The following is a 12,954-nucleotide window of genomic DNA, read 5'->3' on the forward strand; positions in this document are numbered from 1 at the left end:
GGATTTTGAAGCCCACATTACTCTTAAACCTACAGATCGCCCTAAGTTTTTCCGGGCACACCCTATTCCGGTGGCGTTGCGTGCACCTGTCAAGGCTGAGATAGACAGGTTAACAGCTTCAGGGATTCTCCTTCCTGTTACCTCCAGCGAATGGGCATCGCCAATCGTGGTGGTTTCTAAACCAAACGGGAGTCTGCGATTGTGTGGTGATTTTAAAGCCACCATCAATGCTCAGAGCCTCATTGACACTTATCCTCTTCCCTGTCCTGAGGAGTTATTTACCAAGCTCGCTGGGGGCCAGTTCTTTTCCAAACTTGACTTATCGGAGGCGTACCATCAGTTGCCGTTGGATGCTTCTTCCAAGGAATTTCTCGTCATCAACACTCCTTGTGGGTTGTATCAGTACCAGCAGTTACCATTTGGCATCGCTAGCGCGCCGGCCATTTTTCAGCAGTTTTTGGAACAGCTCATGGCTTCCGTTCCCGGCTGCATAAACTATCTGGATGACATTGTTGTCACGGGGGCCTCCACTGAGGAGCACCTTCGCAATTTGCATTCACTGTTTCGGGTTTCGCATTCGGCGGGGTTGAAATGCAATCTGGACAAGTCACAGTTCTTCCAACCCTACACTGTGTATCTTGGTTTCCACTTCTCCTGTGAGGGTATACGTCCTCTACGTCAGCACGTTGCGGCCATTAATGCTCTCCCCGGCGGTCTATGGTCAAAGAACTTCAGACGATTCTAGGCAAGATTGCTTGTTATCACAAATTCATTCCATCCGCGGCAGCGGTAGCTCATCCTCTGCATCAGCTGTTACGCAAGAATGTCCCTTTCTGTTGGTCCGACGAGTGTGAGCAGGCTTTTGTCCGCCTGAAGGCTCATTTGCAGTCGGTACCTTGTCTTGCCACATTCCGTCTGGGTCAGCACTTGGTTCTGGCGACTGATGCGTCACAGTATGGCCTAGGGGCTGTTCTCGCCCATCGATATGAGGATGGGTCGGAACGACCCATCGCCTATGCTTCCAAGACCCTCAACGATGCGCAACGGCGTTACTCTCAAATCGAAAAGGAGGCGCTTGCTGTCATTTATGCTCTAAAAAAGTTCAGCGTTTTTTTGTATGGTTCTAAGTTTCACCTCATCACCGACCACAAGCCGCTGGTCTCTCTGTTCAGCCCATCGGCGTCGCTTCCAGATAAGGCAGCACACCGCCTGCAACGTTGGGCCGTATACTTGTCTCGTTATCACTATGAGATTCACTATCGCCCCACGGCCCAGCACGCCAACGCTGACACATTGTCGCGATTGCCGATGGGCCCCGACCCGGTTTTCAATCACGATGAACTACTCTGTTTCCACATAGATGAGGAAGAATGTCATGCGGTTGAGGGTTTCCACTTACAGGTTCACAGGTCACGTCGGCTACTGTGTGCGACCCGGTCCTGCGTCAGGTGATCGGTTTTGTTCAACGGGGTTGGCCGGACAGGACCAAGGGCCGGGCATCGGATCCCCTTTGCAACTACCATGCCTTGCGCCTTCGTCTGTCTGTTCATGATGGTGGTGTTCTTCTGGCCACGGATGGCGCATCTCCACGGGTCGTGGTGCCAGCCTCTCTTCGCAAAGTTGTTCTCAAACTGTTGCATGAAGGCCATTGGGGGATTTCTCGGACTAAGTCCCTGACCTGCAGGCACGTTTATTGGCCCGGTATTGATTCGGGCATCGCCCACATGGTTGCTGCGTGTGGTCAGTGTGCTCAACAACTGGCTGCACCTCGTACAATGCCCTCTCCGTGGCCTGATCCGGCGCAGCCATGGGAACGGGTGCACGCTGACTTTGCCGGCCCCTTCCTCTGTACTTATTGGCTACTGTTGATTGATGCCTTCTCGAAGTTTTGTTTGTTGTTCGATGTCCGTCGCCCACCACTGTGGCAACGACGCTGGCTTTGTCCAAAATCTTTGTGCTAGACGGTATTCCATCTACGATCGTCACGGACAATGGCCCTCAGTTCTCTTCGCAGGCTTTCCATGATTTTTGTACTGGACAAGGGATTCATCATGTTACAGCACCGCCCTTCCATCCGCAATCGAATGGGGAAGTCGAGCACCTTGTCCGCACTTTCAAAAGCCAGATGAAAAAAATCCTTAGTGATTTTTCCACAGATGACGCTCTGCTGCAATTTCTGAGTTCTTATCGCTTCACGCCTCTGGGTGATCGCAGCCCTGCTGAATTCTTGCATGGCCGCCAACCGCATGCTCTACAGCACCCGCTTCACCCTGTCAGGCCTTGTGCTGTGTCCCCTAGTGCGGGAAAATACTCGGTGGGCACCGATGTGTGGGTACGAGGGTATGGATCTTGCCCTAAATGGATTCCAGGAGTGGTCAAGGCTCTTCGCGGCCGCCGGCTTTGTGAAATACGTACGGACGACGGCATGGTTGTTCGCCATTATGACCAGATGCGCCCATGAGTGGTGGCCACGCCGGTGCCACCGCCCCTTCCTTCGCCTCCACCAGCCCGAGATGCCAGTCCTGTTGCTGCTGCCGATCTACCGTACGTGTTGATGCAGCCGCCGTCACTACCATTTCCGAGTACACCGGAACCGGCCCGAGTCTCGACGCCACCTTCTCCGGGACCCATCTCACTGGAGCACACCCCCAGGTCCACGACACCTATGGATGCTGCTCCGGAGTTTTCACCCATCATCTCGTCCAGAGGCACGTTCCATACACGAGCTTCTGTCCTGGACATTTTCGACCATACTCTCATGTCTCTCCACGGGATCTTCTCGGGGCCTCACAAGAGGCCATGGATGTCTCCGCACTGTCCATGTCTCCAAGGAAGTGAGTGGTCTATTTTTTTTTTTTTTTTTTTCAAGGGGGGGAAAAGTGTTGTGACGGTGCCACGACATTTAACAGTGCCACCATGACAGTACGCGCAAATGGCGATAGAGGCGCTCCGCAACTCGGCTGAGTGCGGGAGCGCCACCTAGCTACGAACGGCGCCAGCTGCATGTCACAGCACGGCAGTCGAATAAGAGATACCGAGTTGTTATCATGTAACCAGCTATTGTTTCTAAGTGAGTGTGTTTGAATATCCACGCAATTATTGGTGATTTAAGGTTATAACACTTTTACCAATGACTGTAATTTTTCATCTTTTTAAACAAATAATTACTTTGCAGTGCGTGTATAGTAGCATGAAAGTTTATTTCTTTAGTTAGTGATGTGAAGAATATTCACTTACCCTCGGAAGATGTCTACAGATGCAACCCTATTCTGTCGACGGATTATTTGCAGTACCTCATTTCTTATGATTGGAGGTGCATCACCAGGGTTTGGGCTACCAAGGTCCTAAACAAAATTTAAAAAAACCTCTTAGACCATCCCACACATACATCCAAGTTGCAGATATAATTTATAACCCATTTTTAATCCAAGAGACTTACTATTTCATGGTGATTCAAAATGATATTTGCAAAATTTCTATTAGAACAACATAAACACATACAGTGAGATACTGTTAAGAAAAAGTAACATTTTCTTTTTGAAATGAGACAGTGAACAGTTCAGAATGGAAATGGTTATGGCATCAAATGTATTTGCACACTTTTTTTGTTTTGTTTTGTTTTTCATGGTAATGTAGTGAAACAGAACAAATTTCAATATGATGCCCGAGAGCTGTAGCACTACCTCACCTTTAATATCCACGCAAGCAGACATCATGATGGAGGCAGGCGAGCTGGCGTGGACAGCACAGCATAGTAGTGTGGAATCTTGCCACGGAGGGTGCTTGTGACACACGGTATGAACAGATCTGCTGGCAGAGGTGTTTGCCTGCATACTGCAGTATGCCGGGTGGGCCAGAGCTTACTTAAGAGTTTGACCACCACAGACATCACCTAGTCTATCATATGTCACGTGTTGTGCCAAGTGCATAGCTGTTAATTGTCCACACCAGCCACATGCCGACTTTTTCCTATCCTTATCTCTACACAGGTTCAAACTGCCTGCTTCCTCGTAGATCGACTCACTATGTGAGTTCATTTCCCTCTCACAGGGTTCTGTTCCCTGGCTATCATCGAGCCACCTTCGGTCCATAAAGTATCTATGCCAACTATGTAGTGAAGTGGCATTGTCATGCCTGTGAAGATTTTAACGTGGTGATAAAGGACATTCTTATGCATGTGACCCCCCATCCCCCTATATTTTCTTTTCCCTTTACTAGGGCCACCATGGGGCTGACATTTCTGCAGTGCTGGCAGGCATAGTTGCAACTACAGAAGAACCAGCAGCAGCAACAGGAGCAGATGCAGATGCAGGTAAACCACAATGCAGGCTGGTTGAGTATGGGGTGGGGGGGGTGGGGGGGGGGGGAAGACGCATGTGTCTATTGTACCATGTGCCACCCCTGACTCCGTTTGCTGGTTTCAATGACTCGATGGGAAGATGGGAGAATTACCTACTGTACATCCAGGTAAACTGTATTGACCATCCAATATATATGGCTGCCTTATTGTTGCCCAGCAATGCAGGCTTATACAAAGTTCTCCACAATTTTAAGCCATCCAATGAGCCTGAAAAACTTTCCTTTGGTGAGCTTTGTCAGTTGCTTACGCAATATTTTGGTCGTCAAACCCATGTGATGTGGTGGTGGTGGTGGTGGTGGTGGTGGTGGTGGTGGTGGCGGCGATGCAGTTGCAGTTTAACCAGCACCACAAGCGACCCGGGCAGCTGTATACAGCCTGGATAACAGATTTACATGGCCTCTCACACAAGTGTCGTTTTGAGTATCCCAAATGTGGTACTTCTTAAGCAGGCCCACTAATTCAGGACTTGACTGTCAGGTTTACTCCCGACCACGAGGTGCAAACTAAGGTGTTGACCTTGACTGACCCTTCTTTAGCCGACGTTGCCCAAATTGTGATACACATGAACTTACGGTGGTGGCAAGGGCTTCCTTCCTGATAATTGGAAGTGGCACAATTGGGTGTGCATGTTAACAAAACCCTGGAGCCATGAATAATATCACAAATAGCCTCACAAACTTCTGAGTCGCCATGTGTCCTGGTGCAATGCCATTTCGGTGCTGCCTGTCCTCACCTGTACTGAGCTTATCGAGTTTGTGCCACTCGCAGTGTCGTAATTCCCACCAGCAGCGTGTTTTGGGTCCTTGGCATGGTTCTTCTTCCTCCTGTTGGGTGAGCAACCGGTCCTGCTCCGATTGTCATTTGTTGCACATTCGCAGAGATTGCCCACACCTGCAGGCACCATGTGAGGTGTGCGAGTGGATCGGTCATTGGGCAAATGTTTGTGACACTCCAAGGGCTGTAGTCAGTCTTCAGATGTCCAAACATTTAATGTGGACTCTAGGGTTGCCTCTGACACCCCGCACACATTCCCTTGGGGTATTATGCTAACATTGGTAGTGATAAAATTTCAGGTACACACAGAAGCAACAGTCAGCCATCTAACTCAGATATGTACAGGCTATTGGGATGTTCCAAGTTACAACAGCCGCACCATAAGGTTGCTTATAGTGAACAGCGTATTGCTTTGCGGAGGCAAATGTCCATTTCTGTGCATTATAAGAATGTGGAATGACAACTTCCCTTGGCAGTAGTCAATTCACCATTGCCACAAAACATTTTTGGGCTCAACACATCTTCTGTTTTTTGCTTCCAGATCATTGACAAAGTGCATTTAGTGACTCAACCCACATCTTTTCACGATTTGGACTCCTTACAGCAGTCCTATAACCTACAACAGAGCACTTTGAACCGAGCAGAAAATTTTGAGGCACATGTTTCTCTTACGTCATTTGTGGTACCCAGTTTTTGTGCCCCACCCCATTTCCATCATCACGTGTGACAAGGTAAGGCTGAGTTGCAGTGTTGGCTGGACCAGTGAGTCATTTCTCCTACTCCATCACACCAATGGGCCACTCCTTTGATGGCGATTCAGAAGCCCAACAGTGTCATGCTCCACTGTGATAATTTTAAACAAATGGTCAATGCCAAGTGTATCAAAGATTTGTAACCCATTCCACAGCAGGCAAGGTTGTTAAAGTTATTAATGCGAAGGGGTGTGGTGAGGGGGCGCATTATTTTTCCTGCATCATCTTGCAGTTGCCACTAGACACAGTTTCTTGGACTTTCCCGGGCCTCAATATCTCTTTTGGGTTTTACCAGTTTCATCACTTGCCATTTCGATTATTTTCTGTGCCGGGAATTTACCGATGGTATCTGCAGTCCAGGACATTCCTTGTTGCGTCAATTATCTGGATGATTTCTGGGTAACAGGCTCTGCTCAGGAGGAGCATTTACAAAACTTTTTAGTCAGTTTTTTTTTCCAAGACCTGCAGAATGGTCTTCATGGCAAGCCGGAGATGTGCAGATTTTCACCCTGAACCTGTATTTTTTGGGTCATGTGCCTAGTAAAAATGGTCTAGTCCCCACAGACAAGCATATCTCAGCCATTGTCAACCTACCAGCATCCATGAACCTTAAGGAACTAAAGTCTTCTTTGGGAAAGATTTTGTATTATGCTCAGTTCATTCCCAAGGCCATGCATGTCTGCCGTCCTCTTAACTGGCTTCACCAGAAGGGCTGTACATTTGTCCGGTCTGCAGACTGTAAATGAGCTTTTCAATCTCTCAAGCAGTGTTTGTGCTCCGCTCCCTGTCTGGCTTCCATTACACTTGGTAAACCTTCAACTGTGGCCTGTGATGTGTCAGAGTATGGCCTTGGTGCCATCCTGTCCCATCAGAACCCAGATAGCACCGAACAGCCCATTACTTATGCATCAAAGATGATTGAAATTTCTGATTAATTACAGACTGGAAGGTGATCTGTATTGGCTTCAAAGAAACCTTTAACAATCAAGATCACTTTAAATACTATTTATTCCTGATGACCAGTTTCAACAGTTAAGACTGTCATTTTCTGAACTTCAAAAAACTTGTTATACATCCTATTCCATTATGGCTGTATCACACATGCCATATTGACATTCTAGTGGATAGTATATAACACATTCCACATGGGTTTGTTAACAATAAAAACAGTTGAACTCTGTACTTCAAAGAATGTGAATCCCTGCTACATTTAACTTGTTTTGTAAATGTAAAAGTGTGCACAAATCTGCACTGCTGCACAATTCAACATCTGAACAAGCATCAGTGGAATGCATGTGCGTGGACATCACTTGTTAGGTAAGGTGTTTTTTTAACAGTACAGTTTTTGTTGGTGACAAATCTGTTTTTGTTTTTAACAAACCTATGTGGAATGTGCTATGAGGTTTGATCAAAAAGTAATGGGAATTTTTAATTTTACAGGCTTTATACCTCTGATTTTTAAAGGGTGTTTTTCTTTTTTTTATGTGGTTGGTACACCTGTTCCTAATGTGTGTTTGCATTTTCAGCTGTTCAAAAAGGTTGTGTTCGTTTATGAGCGTGTTTATGAGTTATTTTGGAAAAGATAGCTCAAAAAATTTGTATCAAATTTTGCTTGAAAAATGGGGTATAAATGTTTCAAAAAGTGTCGAGAATTCATTGAAGGTGATGACTACCCTGAATGTACTACCACACCAATTACTGATGACACTGTGGAAGTAGTAAAGAAAATGGTTCTGGAAAAGTGCCAAATTATGATCAGAGACATTGTTGATGATGCTGGCATATCCTTTGGCTCATGTCAAGCAATTTTTTCAGATGTTTCGGACATGAAACTTGTAGGAGAAAAGTTTATTTTGAAACTGGTCACTTTCCACCAGAAATGACATTGTGTAGACATCAATCAGGAATTGCTGAATGAAGTCGACAGTGATCCAGAACTTCTAAAGAAGGTTATAACAGGTGACAAAACATGGCTGTATGGTTATATGGGTACGACATCGAAACCAAGGTTCAATAGACCCAATGGAAACTGCTTGAAGAGCCACAACCAAAAACCATTTGACAAGTTCAATCACATTTGTAGGTTCTCCTCATTGTTTTCATTGATTACAGTGGGCTTAAGCATCACGAGTTCCTGCCTTAGGGGTGTACTAGCACCCCAAATAAAACAACCAGAAGGGTCATTCCATGTCAATTAACCAATTTGAGAAAATGTTCCAGCTGATAGTCTCAGATTTGGCTGAAATTTAGCACACCAATGCTACCACGTACAAAATTTTAAGTTCTCCAGCCAATTAGTTCCAGAATTATGGGTTGTGAAAGAAGGTGGCGTGACCCGGAAATTGCAACCCGCATCTGGCAATCTATCTTGCGACCCAACTTCAGGTCTTAACAACTTTGGAACTATTCTGCACAGTCCAGTGAAATTTTTAAAACTCAGTAACATCCACTTAGAGAGCACACTCCATGAATCAAAACACCAACAACATATTTCTGAGGGAAAATAAAAAATTCCAAAATGTGATTTAAAAAAATGTAATCAGTCATACAAACAGAGTTACATGCACACGAAAATACAAAAATTTGAAAAATTACCTGAAAAACACGGATTTTCTAAGTGTGGTAGCACAAAAGGGACAAGTGATATACAAGCCAAATTTCAAACACTGTATAAGTAGATCATAATATAATACGTGGCAAAATTTCAACTTGTTATTGCAAGGTATTTGTGTACAATAAAAGTTGACAGAGATGTATTTGGTTATGTTTCTTTTAACACAATTTAGCAAGTAATAGTGATGATGCAGACAGCTTGTTTCAGTTCAAGCTGCAAAAATTGTTGGGAACCATTAGGCAACAGAAAGTTAAACAATGGTAGTTTTCAGGGACAGAATGAGTCATTGTTAGGCAGGAACAACAAAGGAAACAAGCAACAATTACAGGTTATTCATGTTTTTAAGATTCTAGTTCAGACTGGTCAGTACTGTTGTGGAAAGTCAGTATGGAGGCAGAAGAGTGTACTAGTGGTGCTTTTGTTCAAACAAGTTGCAGTATTGGTAGAGCAAAAGCATCTGAATGTCATAAAACAACATATTGAACAAAATGTGGCATTCGCTTTGTACTGCATGATCTGGATGAATCGGACCACAATTTGTTGCTATGGAGATGCGGGATACAACCTGTGGGCACAAGAAGTACAGTTCCAGGAAACTTTAGTGTTTGTTATCATCATATGAAAGTGTTTCTGGATAAGTATTCTTTCCTACAAAGAAGTTGTTTTGATCCATTTTGGATTCATAAGAAGACAGTGAAGTGTAGCCTCAGAGAAATTGATATAAAATCAGTATTGAAAGTGTATCAGTGCATGGGACTTAACATGAAGCCAGGACAAAAGTTATGTTCCAGGTGTGTTACACTGCTAAAAAATGAAGAATATTCTGATAATTTACGTGACAGTGACGAAGAGTATCAGCCACCTACAACCACAGCGGATGAGCAATTAAATACTTCAGTGACTGCTCTTGGTTTGTCTCCCATGAAGACATACAAAGTTGGAAAAGAGACAGGACTAGCTAGGGTAGAAGAAAACTACAAGAAGCTCAAATGGAATTAAAACACAAAATAGCTGACACACTAATGGTGGCAGAGGAAGAACTATCTGCTTCAAAGGAACAGAAATCATGCCAGAAATGCTCTGATTTGGACAAAATTGTGCACGATTTGAAAGAAAAATGTGCCATATTCACACGCCAGAAAAAAAGTAGCTATTCTTAGCCTTGCACCTTCCAGGTGTTTACACTGCAAAGAAATTCAATGTTTCTACATATATGGTAAAGCAAGCTAGGAAAATAAAAGCAACCCAAGGAGAGCTTCCACAATTTCAGCAGGCTCAAGGTAAGCAACTGAGTTCAGAAATAAAGGTGCTAGTGTCGGAGTTTTATGAAAATAATGGCTACAGCCGAATAATGCCTGGAAAAAAAAAAAAGACTATGTAATGGTGAAAATGGGAAATGTATGTGTACAGATGCAAAAAAGACTGTTGCTATGCAACATATCAGAACTATATGTAGAATTCAAAGGAAAGTATCCCATTACCAATCTTCGGTCAAAATGGGTTGTGCCTGTAAGTGCAAGGGGGGCACACAATGTTTGTGTATGTGAGACCCATAAAAATACTAAACTGATGTTTGCTGCTATAAAGGATTCTGGTTTGGGTTATAAAGGTGCAATAAAGCTGCTAGTGTGTGACATCAGTTCCTACCAGTGCCTGATACACAGGTGTGAAAAGTGTCCTGGTAAGGCAAATCTTGCAGAACACATGAATAACAAACTGTATGGTGAACTCCTTATGGATGATGATGATGAACTTGTTTCTTATAAACAATGGACACACGTGGATGCGCAAGTCTTGAAACAAAGCAAAATACAGTGGAAGATTTTGTTGAAATGTGTTGTCAAAAAAACAGACAAACTGACTACACACAACTTCACAGCAACAACACAATCGCCTTATTTCCAGTTTTGTAAGGATAATTTGAAACAAGATGAAATTATAGTAATACTAGACTTTTCTGAAAATTATACATTTATAGTTCAAGATTCCATCCAAGGATATCATTGGGACAACAGTAAAGCAACTCTCCAGCCATTTGCTATTTATTATAGAGGTGAATCAGGTGATGTGTCTGTCATGAACCTGTGCGTTTTTAGAGACTGTTTAATTCATGATGCCATTGCAACATTTTGCGAAATACTTCAGTGATGGGGCAGCTAGTCAGTAAAGAAACTGTGAAAATCTCAAAAATTTATGCATGCATTACCATGATTTTCAGATTCACGCAGAATGGAATTTTTTCGCAACAAGTCATGGTAAAAATGTATGTGATGGTATTGGTGCTACCATTAAGTGCATGGCATCACAAGCTAGTCTGCAGCACCCTACAGAAGGTCACATTCTAACACCTCTTCAATTATTTACCTGGGTACAGAAAAATATCTCTGGCATATAATCATTCTATGTTTCGCAAGATGAGGTGAAATCAGTCGAAGAGTTGCTAAAACGCAGACTAGAACATCCTGTTGCAGGCACAAGGAGCCATCATCACTTCTCTACAGTGGACTCTGACAATGTGCAGATGAGTAGATTGTCCGGTTATAACTATAGGTTCATGCACAACATGTGTCTTCACAGTGTGTCTGACTCAGGATTCAGAAGCAAAAACAGCAACATACAACCAGGTTGCTATGTTATTGCTGTTTATGATGACAAATGGTATTTAGGATATGTTGCAGAGTGCTGTGAACCAGAAGGTGATGTATTTGTGAACTTCATGGCACCAGCAGGACCAGCGAGATCATTTCATTGGCCATGTTTGGCAGACAGGTGTTGAATTCCTTTTGAACATATTCTTATGACAGTTCCAGTTCCTACCACAGTGTCAGGAAGACAGTACAATTTGCCACTCAATGTACAGAGTATACTAGCTAAAGTGTGGGAGAACTACTTTTCAAAGCAGAATCGACTGGTTTTTAGCAGTTAAGGTGCAGTAAACATTAATGATAGGTTGTGTTAATCTGTCTATATGTTGTTGCTTAGTGATTAAATAGTTGTGGGAGAGAATAAGAAGAGGCAGAACAGTTTACGATATGTTTTTACAAAATTGTGTTGTGGAACAATGGCCACATCACCAAATAATGACCTCAGTAGTTGAGCGCCCTTAAACCCCAAACCAAATACATCTGTCAACTTCCATTGTACACAAATGTCTTGCAATAACATGCTGAAATTCTGAGATATATATCATTATGGTATACTTACACAGTGTGTAAAATTTGGCTTGGATACCACTTGTCCCTTTTGTGCTACCAAACTTAGAAAATCCATGTTTTTCAGGTAATTTTTCAAATTTTTGTATTTTCGTGTGCATGTAACTCAGTTTTTGTGACTGATATGGGCATGAGTTCTGTGTGCGTTTAGGGCACATTAAGCTTACCACAAAAAAATTTATACCCTTTTTGAGTGAATTATATTTGGCATAGAGGGCACCTACAATATATACCTTTTAATGTATTACATTTTTTTAAATCACATTTTGGAATTTTTTATTTTCCCTCAGAAATATGTTGTTGGCGTTTTGATTCATGGAGTGTGTTCTCTAAATGGATGTTACTGGGTTGTAAAAATTTCACTGGACTGTGTGGAATAATTCCAAAGTTATTAAGACCTGAAGTTGGGTCTCAAGATAGATTGCTAGATGCGGGTTGCAATTTCCGGGCCACACCACCTTCTTTCACAAGTCATAATTCTGGAACTAATTGCCAGGAGAAACTAATACTTTGTACATGAGTGGTCCACACATGGTAGAATTAGTGTACTTAATTTCAGTTAAACCTGAGACTATGAGCTGGAGCCCATGGTTGAACTGACATGGAATGACCCAGAACTGTGGCAAAACCAGTAATGGAAATTGCAGCACTGTAATGCTCCCCTCACACCTCAATGGTTCATGATTTTTTGGCAAAAAACAAGACTGTTAATCTGCCTCAGCCTGCATATTTGTCGAACATGGCCCCCTGCGACTTCTTTCTATTTCCAAGACTGATAGGAACCATGGAAAGATGACATTTTGCCACCATTAATGACATAAAAACAAAATCATTGATGGAGCTGAACACTACAATGAAAAATGAATTCCAGAAGCACTTCCAAGACTGGAAAAAGCACTGCACAAGGGTATTATATCTGAGGGGGATTACTTTGAAGATGACAAAGTTGATGATGAATAAATACAGAAAAACTAAAATTTTCATTACTTTTTGATAACCTCACATATACTATCAACTATAATGTTGAAATGGCATGTGTGATACAGTCATAATGGAGCAGCACTTATAACACCAAGTTTTTGAAAGATCAGAAGTTGACAGTCTTAACAAATGAAACTGGTCATCAGGAATAACTACTACTGAGTGCAATCTTAGCTATTAAAAGTTTCTTCAAAGCATCAAAGACACTTTCTGCCGCACAGTATAATTATTCACAGGTGGAAGAGGAGGCGCTAGCTATTA

The 12,954-nt window shown here is 43.1% G+C and overlaps 1 protein-coding gene across 1 annotated transcript in view; it reads right to left on the reverse strand.

The window, feature by feature from the left end:
• Positions 1-12,954, reverse strand: part of LOC126124761 (heparan-alpha-glucosaminide N-acetyltransferase-like) — a 105,881-nt gene that overhangs the window by 63,302 nt on the left and 29,625 nt on the right. The window contains exon 5 of the mRNA XM_049915110.1: positions 3,238-3,344. Coding sequence (XP_049771067.1) covers positions 3,238-3,344 — 107 coding nt within the window. The remainder of the gene's footprint in view (positions 1-3,237; positions 3,345-12,954) is intronic.

This window comes from Schistocerca cancellata, unplaced genomic scaffold (genome assembly GCF_023864275.1).
Source record: "Schistocerca cancellata isolate TAMUIC-IGC-003103 unplaced genomic scaffold, iqSchCanc2.1 HiC_scaffold_426, whole genome shotgun sequence".
NCBI classification, from domain to species: Eukaryota; Metazoa; Arthropoda; class Insecta; order Orthoptera; family Acrididae; genus Schistocerca; species Schistocerca cancellata.